This window comes from Anomaloglossus baeobatrachus, chromosome 3, assembly GCF_048569485.1.
Source record: "Anomaloglossus baeobatrachus isolate aAnoBae1 chromosome 3, aAnoBae1.hap1, whole genome shotgun sequence".
Lineage (NCBI taxonomy): Eukaryota > Metazoa > Chordata > Amphibia > Anura > Aromobatidae > Anomaloglossus > Anomaloglossus baeobatrachus.
The window spans coordinates 153,994,848-154,011,521 of NC_134355.1; the positions used below are offsets into that span (position 1 = coordinate 153,994,848).

Consider the following 16,674-nt stretch of genomic DNA (forward strand, 5'->3'; position numbering starts at 1 on the left):
TGTTTTGTTTTTTCAGATCCTCAGAGAATTCGTTGCCATGAGGAGCCATGTTGAACTTCCAGTGACCAGTAAGAGTTAGTGAGCAATAACACCAAATTTAACACATCTGCTCCTTCAGTCACACCTGAGACCATGTAACACTAATGAGTCACTTGACACCGGGGAGTTAAAAAGACTAATTGGACACCAATAGGCTGGTTTCACTTAAAGGTGTACTCACGTTTGTTGCCAGTGGTTTAGACATTAATGGCTATATGTTGAGTTAAAGGGGTTATCCGGCTTCTTTGACTTTTTTTTTTATTTCCCTATTGGGCTACATTGGGGCAGGTAAGTAGATAGAGACCACTTACCTGCCCTGCTGTCAGCCCCTCTCCCCCGGCTCAGAGTGGTCATGTGACCGCTCCTGCCGCGATTTTGCTGCTTCCGGTCATTTCATGTCAACATGGGCAAGGCCATGTTGACATGCAAATGTGGAACAGCATGTTGCCGCCCTGCTGGGCTGTACAGTACGAGGAGTCCCCGCCCCCTTCCCTGCACCCTCCCACACATTCCCCCGCACCTCTTTTACTCTCCAGTAACCTCCCCCTGCACTGCTGTGGGGTTTGTGACCTGGGGGAGGGGCCTGGCGGCGGCTGCCGTGATGTCAGCGCCAGCACCAGGCCCCCTGCCCAGGATCGCACATTCAAATGTACCGGCATCGCAGATCACAGATGCCGGTACATTTGAAAGTGCTGATGAGAAGCAGCGCAGCGCTGCTTCTCATCACTGTCCCTCCGGCTGTCTGTGCTCTCTTCAGCACAGCGGTGACGTCACTACTGTGCTGATATGTCCAGAGCACAGACAGCTGGCGAACGTGCAGGAGCGGCGGGGACCGAGGACGGGTGAGTATGTACTCCCTACATGTGTTCCCTATGGGGGGGGGGTGCGCAGAGCCATATGTGTGTGTGTGCGGTACAGAGCCATGCGCGTGCGGTACAGAGCCATGCGCGTGCGGTACAGAGCCATGCGCGTGCGGTACAGAGCCATGCGCGTGCGGTACAGAGCCATGCGCGTGCGGTACAGAGCCATGCGCGTGCGGTACAGAGCCATGCGCGTGCGGTACAGAGCCATGCGCGTGCGGTACAGAGCCATGCGCGTGCGGTACAGAGCCATGCGCGTGCGGTACAGAGCCATGCGCGTGCGGTACAGAGCCATGCGCATGCGGTACAGAGCCATGCGCGTGCGGTACAGAGCCATGCGCGTGCGGTACAGAGCCATGCGCGTGCGGTACAGAGCCATGCGCGTGCGGTACAGAGCCATGCGCGTGCGGTACAGAGCCATGCGTGTGCGGTACAGAGCCATGCGTGTGCGGTACAGAGCCATGCGTGTGCGGTGCAGAGCCATGCGTGTGCGGTGCAGAGCCATATGTGTGCGGTGCAGAGCCATATGTGTGCGTGTTCGGTGCAGAGCCATGTGTGGTGCAGAGCCATATGTGTGCATGTGCGGTGCAGAGCCATATGTGTGCGTGTGCGGTACAGAGCCATATGTGTGCGTGTGCGGTACAGAGCTATGTGTGTGCGGTGCAGAGCATACATGTGCGGTGCAGAGCCATATGTGTGCGGTACAGAGCATACGTGTGCGGTGCAGAGCCATATATGTGCGTGTGCGGTACCGAGCCCGATGTGGGGATGTTATTTGCAATGCTGTAGTGAAACCAGGTCAGGTGCTGGGGAAGAATACTGACAGGGAATGTGTGTGCAGGGGGCGGGCAGAGGGCGAGGCTGGACACTGGGGTGGGCGGTGACAGCTCTGACTGAGGTTTTGCACAGGAAGTGGTCAGTTTGCTGGATCTCAAAGTAAACAAGAGCTGCAGAGAATAAAGGGATAATTCAAGAGGAACAAAAGTTAGAAAACAAAAAATAACAATGTAGGTGTGATTTATATGACAATACAGCACAGATAAACTCAAAAATTTTTGTTAAGCTAATGTCGGACAACTCCTTTAAAGGGCACACCAAATTTACACTAAGGCTGAGGCCACACGGGGATAAATGCAAGTCCTTGCATGACACTCAGCTCACGCTCGCAGCACAGCAGGAGCCAAGTGTCATGCGACTGTGGTCAGATTGTGCGATCAGACCACAGCTGCGGACCGGAGTGCCGGCGCTGCGGAGAGGAGGGAAAGATTTATCTCCCCATCTCCTCTGTTGTAGGCTGATGCGAGAATCGCTCTGCACTCACGTTACACTGAATGAATATGATAGAATGATTTGCTCTTATGAAAAAGCTACATTGAATGTAATATTTGATGCATCACTACATTACGGATGGCAACATAACAGTAGACAAAAGCAATATAAAGTGCTTGTGGTGACCTGCATCTTAAATCTTAAAATATAACTCCAGCAAGCTACATATGGAAGATGATTTTTTTTTATAATAAAAGCTAGCAAAAAGGATGTTAATTTATGCCGGATGATTAATGGGCTAACTAAATGAATACAGAAGACTCATTAAGACAACAAAGTGATTATAGCAGCAAATCACTACATAAGATTTATCTAGTGACTGAGCTGCTCACACAAATTCCAGCTATCAATTTCCAGAAACTGTGGAAAATAAAGAACCACTCCGATGTTTTTTCCTTTTCATAGTCCCTTCTGTGTATAGTGTATTGAAACACTTTATGGTTAGTCCCTACCATCTTAGGCTGGGTTCGCACACTGTTTTTTTGACGCTGCGTTTTTGGCCGCTAAAAATGCGCCTGCGTCGAAAAAACGCATCAAAAAACGCATGCGTTTTTACCGCGATTAGGTGCGTTTTTGGCTGCATTTTGGATCTCTGCGTTTTGCTGTGTTTTTCCAATGCATTGCATGGGGGGAAAACGCAGAAAAACGCAGGAAAGAATTGACATGTCCATTTTTTTTTTTCAAGCTCAAAAACGCAGCTTAAAAAAACAGTTGTGTGCAGACAGCAAAACTGAAAACTCAGACTTTGCTGGTGAAGCAAAGTCATGCAGTTTTGAAGCCAAAACCGCACCCGAAAAACGCGCAAAAACGCCGCGAAAGAAGGGAATTTTGTTACTTACCGTAAATTCCTTTTCTTCTAGCTCCTATTGGGAGACCCAGACGATTGGGTGTATAGCTACTGCCTCCGGAGGCCACACAAAGCATTACACTAAAAAGTGTAAGGCCCCTCCCCTTCTGGCTATACACCCCCAGTGGGATCACTGGCTCACCAGTTTTAGTGCAAAAGCAAGAAGGAGGAAAGCCAATAACTGGTTTAAACAAATTCACTCCGAAGTAACATCGGAGAACTGAAAACCATTTAACATGAACAACATGTGTACCCGAAAACAACCAAAAATCCCGAAGGACAACAGGGCGGATGCTGGGTCTCCCAATAGGAGCTAGAAGAAAAGGAATTTACGGTAAGTAACAAAATTCCCTTCTTCTTCGTCGCTCCATTGGGAGACCCAGACGATTGGGACGTCCAAAAGCTGTCCCTGGGTGGGTAAAGAAATACCTCATGTTAGAGCTGCAAGACAGCCTTCCCCTACGGGGAGGCAACTGCCGCCTGCAGGACTCTTCTACCTAGGCTGGCGTCCGCCGAAGCATAGGTATGCACCTGATAATGTTTGGTGAAAGTGTGCAGACTCGACCAGGTAGCTGCCTGGCACACCTGTTGAGCCGTAGCCTGGTGCCGTAATGCCCAGGACGCATCCACGGCTCTGGTAGAATGGGCCTTCAGCCCTGATGGAACCGGAAGCCCAGTAGAACGGTAGGCTTCAAGGATTGGTTCCTTGATCCATTGAGCCAGGGTGGATGTTGCAGCCTGCGACCCTTTGCGCTTACCAGCGACAAGGACAAAGATTGCATCCGAGCGGCGCAGGAGCGCCGTGCGGGAATGTAGATTCTGGGTGCTCTACACCAGATCCAACAATGCAAAGCCATTACATATCGATGAAATGGATAAAAGGAAGGTAAGGAGATATCCTGATTATGATAAAAAGGGGATACCACCTTAGGGAGAAACTCTGGGATCGGACGCAGCTCTACCTTATCTTGGTGAACACCAGGAAGGGAGCTTTGGATGACCGCGCTGCTAGTTCGGACACTCTCCGAAAAGACGTGACCGCTACCAGAAAGACCACTTTCTGTGAAAGTCGCGAAAGTGAAAACATCCCTCAGAGGCTCGAAGGGCGGCTCCTAGAGAGCAATTAATACCCTGTGCAGATCCCATGGGTCTGACGGCCTCTTGTACGGAGGGACAATGTGACAACCCCCCTGCAGGAACGTGCGTACCTGAGGAAGTCGTACTAGGCGCTTCTGAAAGAATACTGACAGCGCTGCGACTTGTCCTTTAAGGGAGCCGAGCGACAAACCTTTTCCCAATCCAGATGCAGGAAGGGGGGAAAAAGGAGACAATGCAAATGGCCAGGGAGACACTCCCTAAGCAGAGCACCAAGATAAGAATAACTTCCACGTCTTGTGGTAGATTTTGGCAGACGTCGGCTTCCTAGCCCGTCTCATGGTGACAATGACGTCTTGAGATAATCCTGAAGACGCTAGGATCTCGGACTCGATGGCCGCACAGGCCGGATCAGGGCCGTAGAATTCAGTGGAAAGAACGGCCCTTGGGACAGTAAGTCTGGCCAGTCTGAGAGTGCCCATGGTTGGCCGAACGTGAGATGCCACAGATCCGGGACCACGACCTCCTCGGTCAGTCTGGGACGACGAGGATGGCGCGGCGGCAAGCGGAGCTGAGCTTGCGTAGCATTCTGGGCAACAGTGCCAGAGTAGAAAACACATAGGGTAGCTGGAACTGCGACCAATCCTGAACTAGGGCGCCTGCCGCCAGAGCTCTTTGCTCGTGAGACCGTGCCATGAAAATCGGGACCTTGTTGTTGTGCCGAGACGCCATTAGGTCGACGTCCGGCATCTCCCAGCGGCTACAGATTTCCTGACACCATACTGGGTGCAGAGGCCATTCCCCTGCGTCCATGCCCAGGCGACTGAGGAAGTCTGCTTCCCAATTTTCTACGCCCGGGATGTGAACTGCGGATATGGTGGATGCTCTGTCCCTCACCCACATCAGAATCCGCCGGATTGCCTGGTAGGCTTGGCGATGCGTGTTCCGCCTTGGTGGGCGATGTCTGCCACCGCTGTGGAATTGTCCGACTGAATTCGGATCTGATTTCCTTCCAGCCACTGCTGAAAGGCTTGCAGGGCAAGATGCACTGCCCAGATTTCCAGAACATTGATCTGAAGGATGGACTCCTCTGAAGAGAGTCCTTGACCGTCTGAGAAGGGAAACGTTCCTTTCTAGGGACGTCGACTCCCCAACCCATTGGCAAAGCATGTCCCATTGAAGTGGACGCAGATGAAACTGCGCGAAAGTGACTGCCTCTGCATGAGGCGTCTTAAGGGGTGTGACTGGCCTTGAAGGAGAGACTGCACCCCCGATTGTAGTGAACGCTGCTTGTCCAGCGGAAGCTTCACTATCGCTGAGGGAGTGTGAAACTCCGTGCCCAGATATGTCAGCGATTGGGTCGGTGCCCGATGTAACCTTGAAAAGTTGATGATCCACCCGAAACTCTGGAGAGTCTCCAGCGCCACGTTCAGGCTGTGTCGGCATGCCTCTTGAGAGGGTGCCTTGACTAGTGGATCGTTCTGTAAGGATCACAGAGTGACCCTGAGAGTGCAGGACTGCTCCCACTGCTGCCCTGAACTTGGTGAAAACCCGTAGGGCTGTCGCCAGACCGAAGGGCAGTGGTACGCACTGAAGATGCTCGTCTTCAATAACGAAACGTAGCAAACGCTGGTGCTCTGGAGCAATCGGCACGTGGAGATAAGCATCCTGATGTCTATTGATGCTAGGAAATCTCCTTGAGACATTGAGGCAATGACGGAGCGGAGGGTTACATCCGGAACCGCCTGGCCTTCACGTGCTTGGTGAGCAGTTTTAGGTCCAGAACGGAACGGAAAGAGCCACCCTTTTTTGGCACCCCAATAAGATTGGAGGAAAAAACCGTGTCTTGTTCCTGAAGAGGAACAGGGATTACCACTCCTTCTGCCTGCAGAAGAGCATCGGCTCGGTGGGGGGGGGGAAGTTCTGAAGAGTCGAGCCGGAGGACGAGAACAGAGCTCTATCCTGTACACGTGAGACACAATGTCTCTCACCCACCGGTCTGTGACCTGTGGCAGCTAAATGTACCCAGAAGCGGGAGATTCTGCCACCAACCGCGGATACGGAGAGAGAGAGCTGAAATACATGAGGAGATCGCCTTGGTAGCGGTTCCTCCTGCTGCCTTCCTTGGGCGTGAATGAGCCCGGCCGGAATCTGAGCCCCTCTGAGCCTTTTGAGCCCTTTTAGACGAGGACCATTGGGACTTGCCCGAGCCTGGGAAGGACCAACCTCGACTGTCCCCCCAGGACAGCATTACTAGGGTAAGTCGCAATGCAGACATTGCGAGGTTAAGGACACCACCTGCGGCACAGATGTACATGTGCTCAAGAGCAGCTGCGCAAGACCAGCTGAAATAGGTTAGAGTGCCCATACGGCTGCGAATGCCGGAGCAACCGACACGCTGATAGCTACACAGACAGATTTCAACCAGAGGTCTATCTGTCTGTCAATGGCATCTTTAGGTGAATTCCCATCTCCATTGCAACTATGGATCGAGCCGCAAGCCTGGAGATTGGGGGATCCACCTTTGGACCCTGGGTCCAGTGCTTTACCACGTCAGGGTAAAGGGATAACGTGCATCCTTAATACGTTTGGAGAAAACGTTTATCTGGAGGCGTGGTGTTTCTGAACTGCGTCTCTGAAGTCAGCGTGGCCAGAAAAAATACTCAATCTATGCATGAGTACTGAAAAAGGATTTCTCCTGCTGTGAAGCTGACTCCTCCACTGGGGGAGCTGAGGGAGAAATATGCAACATTCCATTGATGGACGCTATAAGATCATTCACTATGGCGTCACCATCCGGTGTATCCGGATTGAGAGCGGTGTCAGGACCAAAGCCCTGATCAGCTACGTCTGCCTCATCATACAGAGAGTCCTCCTGCTGGGACCTTGACCAGTGATGAAGCCGAGTGCCGCACCCAGCGAGCTAGCTTAGGCCGTCTGGGACTGCCGTCCGTGTCAGAGCCTTCACCCTGGAATGCCTGGGACCCCCCCGGAGCACTGAGTGCGTTCCAAATGAGGGTGGCCAGGGAGAATTAATCAAGATTGCCCATGGCCTGTCTGGACTGCAAAGTCTCCATCCCATGACAATCTCCGTCCCTGTCCCTGGACAGGGTTCACAGGTGGTTCCTTTGGCCACCTCTAGTAGAGACCCCGGCTGACCAAGTGCTACAGGGGAGCATTGCACACAATGGGGGTCAGTGGAACCTGCCGGTGGAACAGTATCACATGCAGGAAAAGCAGCATAGAAGGCCTGTGTTGCTTTTTTGCTGCTATATTCTAGTCATCTATGCAATGTATAGCATACAAGCATAAACACTTCAGCACATGCAATACAAGCAGCATAGAAAGCCTGTGCCTTGGCACCCTTGCTTTTTTGCTGCTGTTGTCCAGCCATCTAGGAGAATATAGCCCAGAGTAGCGACCGTACAGTGCAATGTATAGCATACAAGCATATATACAAATAAACACTTCAGCCCATGCAATACAAGCAGCCTATAAAGCCTGTGCCTTAGCACCCTTGCTTTTTTGCTGCTGTTGTCCAGCCCTCTAGGAGAATATAGCCAAGAGTAGCGACAGTACAGTGCAATGTATAACATACAAGCATAAGTACAAATGAACACTTCAGCACATGCAATACAAGCAGCCTAGAAAGCCTGTGCCTTAGCACTCTTGCTTTTCTGCTGCTGTTATCTCGCCATCTAGGAGGGCATATAGCCAAAGATAGCGACCGTACAGTGCAGTGTATATACAAGCATCAAATACAAATGGACACTGCGGTATTTTGTGGGGTCAGCACTTCAGGTGCTGCTTACCGCCCGCCTATAACGCGGGTATGTGGTCGCCAGAGCCCTGTGTTGGTTGCCCAGAGCATGTCTCCGTTCCCCAGCTCGGACTGCGTGCAGGAATGGCTGCCGGCGTCCTTCTCCAGCTCGTGTGACGAGGGGCGGGCCGTGGGCGTGCCCCAGACAAGAGCGGGAAACTGGCGTCCCACTGTGTCCAGTGAAGGGGGCTGGAGAATGCAAAGCAGACTCCAGCCCTCTGTGCTGACTGTCTGTACAGCGTCCCGCCTCTCCCCTGACTGGCAGGGCTGGAGGCGGGAACGAAACGAAAACTAGGCCGCAAAGCCGGGGACTCAAGTAATAAGCGCGGCCGTCCATGTGCACGGCCCGCGCGGAAGTCCCCGGCGCACCACAAGTCCCAGCCGCGCCACAATGTAAAAAACACCCAGCAGCGGCCGGCGCGGCAGTTCCCAATACATAAATTCACTCAGCTAAGCTGCAGTGAATAATAGCACGAGCGCACCGCGCTGTTACCCCCGGCGCACTAACACTCCCAGCAATGCTGGTGTGTGTGTGCGCGCTCGCCCGGGGACACAGAGTACCTTAATGTAGCAGGGCCCTGTCCCTGAAGATACTCAGCTCCATATCCAGCAGGTTCTCTGGGTCTGTGGATGGAGCCCGGTCTCAGTGCCTGGAGACCGGTAAGATCCCACTTCACCAGAGCCCTCAGGGGGATGGGGAAGGAAAGCAGCATGTGGGCTCCAGCCTCCGTACCCGCAATGGGTACCTCAACCTTACAAACCACAAGTGGGGTGAGAAGGGAGCATGCTGGGGGCCCCATATGGGCCCACTTTTCTTCCAACCGACATAGTCAGCAGCTGCTGCTGACTAAAAACAGTGGAGCTATGCGTGGATGTCTGACCTCCTTCGCACAAAGCAGAAAACTGGTGAGCCAGTGATCCCACTGGGGGTGTATAGCCAGAAGGGGAGGGGCCTTACACTTTTTAGTGTAATGCTTTGTGTGGCCTCCGGAGGCAGTAGCTATACACCCAATCGTCTGGGTCTCCCAATGGAGCGACGAAGAAAACGCAATGTGCGCACATAGCCTTACACAGTGTCTTCTACCCGGACCAGTATAGTCACTTTCTCATTGTAAGGCCGGTGTCAAACTTGCGAGTGCCTCGGGCGAGTCTCGCGGTACATCACCCGTCACGGACTCGCACACTGCTCACAGGAGCGGGTCGGTTGCATGCATCTCTATGCAGCCAACACGTTCCTGTGAGCAGTGTGAGAGTCCGTGACGGGTGATGTACCACGAAACTCGCGCGAGATACACACGGGGCAATCGCAAGTGTAACACCGGCCTTAAGAAGGCTTTACACGCTATGATAGTGCTAGCAATTGCTAGCGATATCGTACGCAAAATCACCCGCCCCTGTCGTGCATGCGATTTTGTGTGATCGCTGCCGCAGCGAACATTATCGCTGCAGCAGCGTCACACGCACTTACCTGGTCGGTGGTGTCGCTGTGACTGCCGAACAATCCCTCCCTCAAAGGGGAGGGAAGTGCGACGTCACCGCGACGTCACTAAGCGGCCGGCCAATCTAAGCGGAGGGGCGGAGATGATCGGGACGTAACATCCCGCCCACCTCCGCCGGCAGGTAAGGAGACGTTCCTCGCTCCTGCGGTGTCACACACAGCGATGTGTGTTGCCGCAGGAGCGACGAACCACATCGATAATCAACCATTACCGATTTTTGGTTTTGGGACGACCTCTCCATGGTGAATGATTTTCACCATTTTTGAGATCGCTTAAGGTCGCTGGCAAGTGTCACACGCTGCGATATTGGTAATGACGCCGGATGTGCGTCACTAACAACGTGACCCCGACGATAAAACATTAACGATATCGTAGCGTGTAAAGCCCCCTTTAGTCTATGAGACTCAAGACGAGGCTACGAGCATTGTTTCGTATCTCAGACTTGCATTGAGATCATGACCTCCAGCCACACAGAAGACATTTTAATACACTTCACACTTAATGATTTTTAACATGGGGGTAAGGGGATGGACAAAAATATATATAATAGCTGGATTACTCCTTTAAGTAGGAACTGCTTCCACTTTTTATTACAAATATTTGAAAGCTCCTTCCATTTATGGGTCACATAAATGGAAAAAGAAAATTGTATGTATTTTAATAATACAGCCATCTTGATGACTTGAGACCCCCATACACATAGGACTCATCTGTAAGGGGGCCTCGAATCACCATCAACAGATGTCAGAAGAAAAGGATCCATCCTGATTTTGGACTGGCAGTACTGGTGTTGTCCTACAGATGATCTTCTGCCAGCGATGTCTGGAAGCACATCTCTCAGAGAACTCGGGAGTCAGGTAAGATAGCTCCTGGATGATCGATCATCCAAACCACTGTTTGGCCGAGACCTAGCTTTAATCTTTGGTTGGTTTCATGCTATCAAGAGTCTATGGCCTTGATTTTTGAAGATTGGAGTTGTTCACATCGGTCTTGATGAGGGAGTTGTGCTGAAGTCAGAGAACCTCCAAATTCATTTAGAGGTGTGGGCCTCCATGAATCCACTACATCTGAAAAGTAGGGTGCACCTTGCCACAAATCCTACTCCAGTTGGAGACTGGATCAAGATTTGTGGTGTAAGGAATACCATTGTTCATCATGAATTTGACAAGCGAATGTTGCTACACCCCCATCCTGCTCCATATTCTGCCACTTTGACAGGGCTGGATGAAAATGGTGCGAAACTGCCAAAAGTCACAAAATGTTAGCACAACCTCAAATTGCACCAAAATTTTGCACCTTGTCAATTCAAAACATTGATGAAAAGCCAGTCTTCCACCAATATTATTGGAAAATGTTTGGGAACGTTCCTATCCTATTTCTGTAAATGTGTTTAAAAGAGAATCAAAATCTGTCAATGCCATTAACCCCTTCACGACCGCGGGCAGTAAAGTTACGTCCTATTTTAACGTGACTTAACGACCAGGGACGTAACTTTACTGCCTAAAATTCATTTGATTGCCGTGGCCATATCAACAACTTTCAAATGATGTCCCCTGCTGTTTCTTACAGCAGGGGACCTTTGCTTGACCCCAGGGGGGTGGCATCGCCACCCCCATAGACGATCAATGTGATTGGCTGTTCAAATCTGAACCGCCAACCACATCGTTCGCACCGATTTCGGCAAAAATAATGCCTGAATTAATGCGATACTATGAGATCCTGCTATGAGATGCTGTTGCAGCTACAGCAGATCATAGATGGATCTCAAACATGTCGCCCCCAGCCCCTGCAGCACTGATTGGAGCGATCGTGCTATGACGCGCAATCGCTTCAATCAGTGTGCAGTGGGGCGGTCTGATCTGCAGGTGGCCGCCCTCCCCAGGCCTGTGCTGGTCTGGGGACCCTCCCCCAACATGTCTGCAGCGCGCACTGGCTGGTACCGCTGATGTCACCGCTTCTGCTCCTGCTCCACGTGAGTATTCCGCTCCCCTTGCAGCCCGTGCGCGCTCCCGCGATGGCCCCTGCGCGCTCCCGTTATGGCCCCTGCCCGTGCCCCCCGCGATCTGCCTCCCGACATCCCGATCTGCCTGCCTCCTTTGTTATCTCTATTCTGCTTCCTTCTTTGCTTCTCCGGTATCCCCGCTCTCCCGCTCCCCCCCTCTGCTCTCCCCCTCCCCTCGACGTCCTCTTACCTGCCTTCACCGAGTCGTCCGAGGTCTTCACTGGCCCGATCACATCTGCCTCCATCGCTGGGTCCTTCCTGGGTCTTCTGCTGATCTGTCCAACGTCCTGCCTGCGGCTCCTGTACAGCTGTCTGTCTATCTCGCTTGCCTTCTGTTCCTCCTGCAGTTCTTCTGGTAAGTGATCCTCCTGCTAATCCTTTGGGTACTGTGAGTATAACTTTTTTTTTTATCCCTGTATCCTGTCCATTTTTACACCTCATCCGTCCGTGCGTCCGGCGGGACTTTTTTTTTCTTGTATCCCCAACACGTTTTGTATCGCATCCGTCAGTGCGTCCCGCCGAGCGCTGATCAGGGATGCAGATAACAGATCGGCATCCGTGCTCAATTTTTGGCGCGACTTTTTTTTTCCGTATAACCAACGCTTTTTGTATCGCATCTGTCCGTGCGTCCCGCTGAGCGCTGATCAGGGATGCACATAACGGATCGTCATCCCTGCTCAATTTTTGGCGTGACTTTTTTCCGTATCCGACGCTTTTTTTTATCTCATCCGAACGTGCGTCCCGCAGCGGCCGATCAATGCACCGCGTCTGTGCGTTTGATAAGTCAAATGGCGTTCCTTCTCTTCCGAGCTCTGCCGTGCGCCCAAACAATTTATTTCCACCACATGTGAGGTATCTGCGTACTCAGGAAAAATTGCACAATACGTTTTATGGTGCATTTCTCCCTGATACTGTTGTAAAAAAAAAAAAAAAAAAAAAAAAAAAAAAGCTACCTGGTTGATGCAAAAATTTTGTGGTAAAAAAAAAAAAAATGTACACGGTTCAACGTTATCAACTTCTGTGGAGCCCCTGGGGGTGCAAGGGGCTCACCAAACATCTAGATAAATTCCTTGAGGGGTCTAGTTTCCAAAATGGGGTCACTTGTGGGGGAGCTCTACTGTTTAGGCACCATAGGGGGTCTCCAAACGTGACATGGCGTCTGCTAATGATTCCAACCAATTTTGCTGTCAAATGGTGCGCCTTCTCTTCTGAGCCCCGCCATGCGCCCAAGCAATTACTTTCCACCACATGAGGTATCTCCGTACTCAGGAGAAATTGCACAATACGTTTTATGGTACATTTTTTCCCTGATACCCTTGTGAAAAAAAAGCTACCTGGTTCAAGTAACAGTTTTGTGGTGAAAAAAAAAAAAAATTGTATTCATGGCTCAACATTACCAACTTCTGTGGAGCCCCTTGGGGCTCGCTAAACATCTAGATAAATTCCTTGAGGGCTCTAGTTTACAAAATGGGGTCACTTGTTGGGGAGCTCCATTGTTTAGGCACCTCAGGGGGTCTTCAAACCCGACATGGCGTCCGCTAATGAGTGCAGCTAATTTTGCGTTCAAAAATTCAAATGGCGCTCCTTCCCTTTCGACCTCTGCCGTGCGCCCAAACAATTGATTTTTACCACATATGGGGTATCAGCGTACTCAGGAGAAAATGCACAATAATTTGTAGGGTGCACGTTCTCTTTTCTCCCTTGTGATAATGAAAATTTTATGGCTAAAGTAACATTTTTGTGTTAAAAAGTAAAATTTTCATTTTTTCCTTCCACATTGCTTTGGTTGCTGTGAAGCTCCTAAAGGGTTAATAAACTTCTTGGATGTGGTTTTGAGCAGTGCGAGGGGTGCAGTTTTTAGAATAGGGACATGTTTTGGTATTTTCTGTCACCTCGGCCTCTCAAAGTCACCTCAAATGTGATGTGGTCCCTAAAAAATTCTTTTTTAATTTTGTTGGAAAAATGAGAAATTGCTGATGAACTTTGACCCCTTCTAACGGAAAAAAAATTTGTTTTGAAAATTGCGCTGATGTAAAGTAGACATGTCGGAAATGTTATTTAATAACTATTTTGTGTGAAATATCTCTCAGATTTATGGGCATAAATTTTCAAAGTTTGAAAATTGCGAAATTTTCAAAATTTTCGCAAAATTTCCTAAATTTTCACAAATAAACGCAAAAAATATCGGCCTAAATTTACCACTGACATGAAGTACAATATGTCACGAAAAAAAACAATGTCAGAATCGCCAGGATCCGTGGAAGCGTTCCAGAGTTATAACCTGTTAAAGTGACACTGGTCAGAAATGTAAAAAATGGCCCGGTCATTAGGGTGTTTTAGTGGCCGGGGCTGAAGGGGTTAATGTAATACTGAGCTGATCAGGTACACTAGCAGTGTATAAATAAAAAGTTAAAGGGAACCGGTCAGGTCAAAAAAGCGTTATAACCTACAAGCAGGAGCCTGTGTGAGCTATTAACCCCTTCCTACCCATCCCCTTGTAATATTGTGTAATATGAAAGTAATAAAATACATATTCCCCACGTAAATAGCATAGGTCTCTAGCCCCATGGGCGTTGCATCGCCCTGTGGGCCTCTACATGCTTTCCATGGCATCCTGCCCCTGTATGCGTGATCCAATGGCATTTACATGAGCGACCTCATGTCTGCTCCTTCAGAATCTTGCGTGCGCGCGCTTACCATTCTCGCCGCCTCATCCTGGTTTTGCGTGTCGGCTTCTGACGCGCACTGCGCATGCTCAGAGGACTCCTGCAGTTCCTGTCATGCGCAGTGCGTGTCAGAAGCCGACACGCAAACACCAGGATGAGAAAGCGGTGAGAATGGTAAGCGCACGCACACGAGATTCTGAAGGAGCAGATGTGACGTCGCTCATGTAAATCCATGGTATCACGCCTACAGGGGCAGGATGCCATGGAAAGCATGCAAACACCCACAGGGCGATGTGACGCCCATGGGGCTAGAGCCTCTGATCATTTACATAAGGAATATGTAAGTAATAAAATGTATTTTATTACTTTCATATTACACAATATTACAAGAAACGTATGTGTAGGAAAGGGTTAATAGCTCACACAGGCTCCTGCTTGTAGGTTATAACGCTTTTTAGAACTGACAGGTTCCCTTTGAACGATTAAAGTTCTTAGTATGTCTAGTCAAACATCTATTGAACATTACGCACCAAAATTAATGGAAGTGCAAAGATGGAGGGATGGTATTCCCAGTTTTAAGACCCCAGAAATCAAGGAATGTTGTTCATCAGTGTTTTTGATCAAATTTTAATCAGTGATTCGTCTGTGGGTCAGGTTTTTACCATTAATGTTTCAGCAGTATTTTTTCTCATGAAAAAAAATAAAAAAAAAAATAATATATGAATTATGAAGGCTCCCCTATCCTTTGCAATATTAATCACAGACCACACAAGGATTATACACCGATGCCATCCATGTGCTGTCTGTCATCTTTATGGACCCATAAACTCGTATGGGAAATTGCAATTAATGTCTTGGATAAAAAATGAACACATCATGGCGATTTTTTTTTTTTGAGGACACATGGTATACAAAAAAAAAAAAAAAAAAAAAAAAAAAAACAACCCGCAAAGAAAATAAAGACATGTGAGCAGCCCTATAGACTAAAATGGGTACATGTTTTAATCGTGAAAAACAGATGAATTATAAATAGATGTCTGAATGAGGTATAAAGTTGCATGTGGCAAATACCACACAGTACTAATGATATTTGGAAGAGGAAAGGAAATCGCACCATAAAGGTAACATTTCACAAACCATTATTTTTTTCTGTTCTTAGGAACAAACAAGCAGTACTAAAGTTATAAACGGATCCATTGAACTGATGCAAAGAAAAGCAGAAGGATTTCACTGATCTTTATGGGGTCCGTCTGGGTAATGTTGTGTCCATTTTTTAGAAAGAAAGGCTCTGCATGGTATACTTTGAGTACTGTTAGAAAAAAAAATAAAAACCAAAGCAACCAACCAGACCTAACTATGGGGTCCCTCTGCTCCTTTTTGCATCACATAGGCAACTCTAGTAATACACATTGAAGAAGTTGGCGCAGGATGAAGACGATATCAATAAGAAATACTGCGCATACAGTGACTGGCAGTTTTATTACCTGTGTGCTCTGAATGTGTATATTGGTTCCACATCAAGAGAGGCGCTCCTAAAATGGGGGAGAGAAAAAAAACCAAAAACTTTACAAGAAACTCTAACTGTAGCAACAGCAAAAAGAAAGAAAAACACACCCCAGAATAAAAACTTCCTGTAAATCATTTCAGTGCTGGATTGGTGCTTTAAATATAAGTCCCCGGCCTTACACTCGCCTGCTGCCGTATTCATCTTTCCAGTGTCGCTACGGTCGGTTTCTGGCGATTTGTGACCTGTCGGCAGCTCCAATGTTTCATGGAGCGCGCCGGAGGTCACAACTCAATACAAGTCTATGAGAGCCTTATCCTGGCCTCATTCTGATTCTCAAACTTATATTGGGCACTTGTGACGTAACTTCTGGCTTCCAGCCAGGTCAGACCCAAAGGGCACAATATGGCGTCACGGGACAGAAGAGGTGCTGAAATAGGATGAAGACTGTGGCAGGTGAGAATAAGACCGTGTGCAGGGGTCTTACATTTAAAGCACACAAAAAAATGCCCAAAATGCTGGGTGGTGCTTTAAATCAATGGCCTATATCTAGTAATCTAGTCAGTGAACAAGCAGGGGAACTAAAAAGAGAAAAAACAAGTAAAAACCTGTATATTGTTTCTGCTACCGCCATGATTAAAAGAAAACCTATAATTTGCTGCACAAATAGGAACCTAAGAGTCAATATCTCACTAACAATTCTGACTCAAAGTTCTTATGTTGCAAGTCTAGGTTATCCATGTCTCGAACGGTTCCATGTTATGTTCCCGCAAATGAAGGTAAAACTTTGGGCTTTGAAACTAACTACAGTTTACTTTTTATTGTAAGCTCATATCCTAAATCACAAGTGCTCAGCACTGTCCTGACAATATATCAGCGATGTTTGCTTGTGGGGGTTAAGGTACCGTCACACATAACGAGATCGCTAGCGAGATCGCAGCTGAGTCACGGTTTCTGTGACGCAGTAGCAATCCCGTTAGCGATCTTGTTATGTGTGACATCTACCGGCGATC

General features: G+C 49.0%; 1 protein-coding gene across 3 annotated transcripts in view; it reads right to left on the minus strand.

Annotated features, from left to right (window-relative positions):
* Positions 1-16,674, minus strand: part of STRN (striatin) — a 159,699-nt gene that overhangs the window by 31,208 nt on the left and 111,817 nt on the right. For all 3 annotated transcript variants that reach the window (XM_075339540.1, XM_075339539.1, XM_075339538.1), the window contains one exon: positions 15,642-15,689. In XM_075339540.1, coding sequence (XP_075195655.1) covers positions 15,642-15,689 — 48 coding nt within the window. The remainder of the gene's footprint in view (positions 1-15,641; positions 15,690-16,674) is intronic.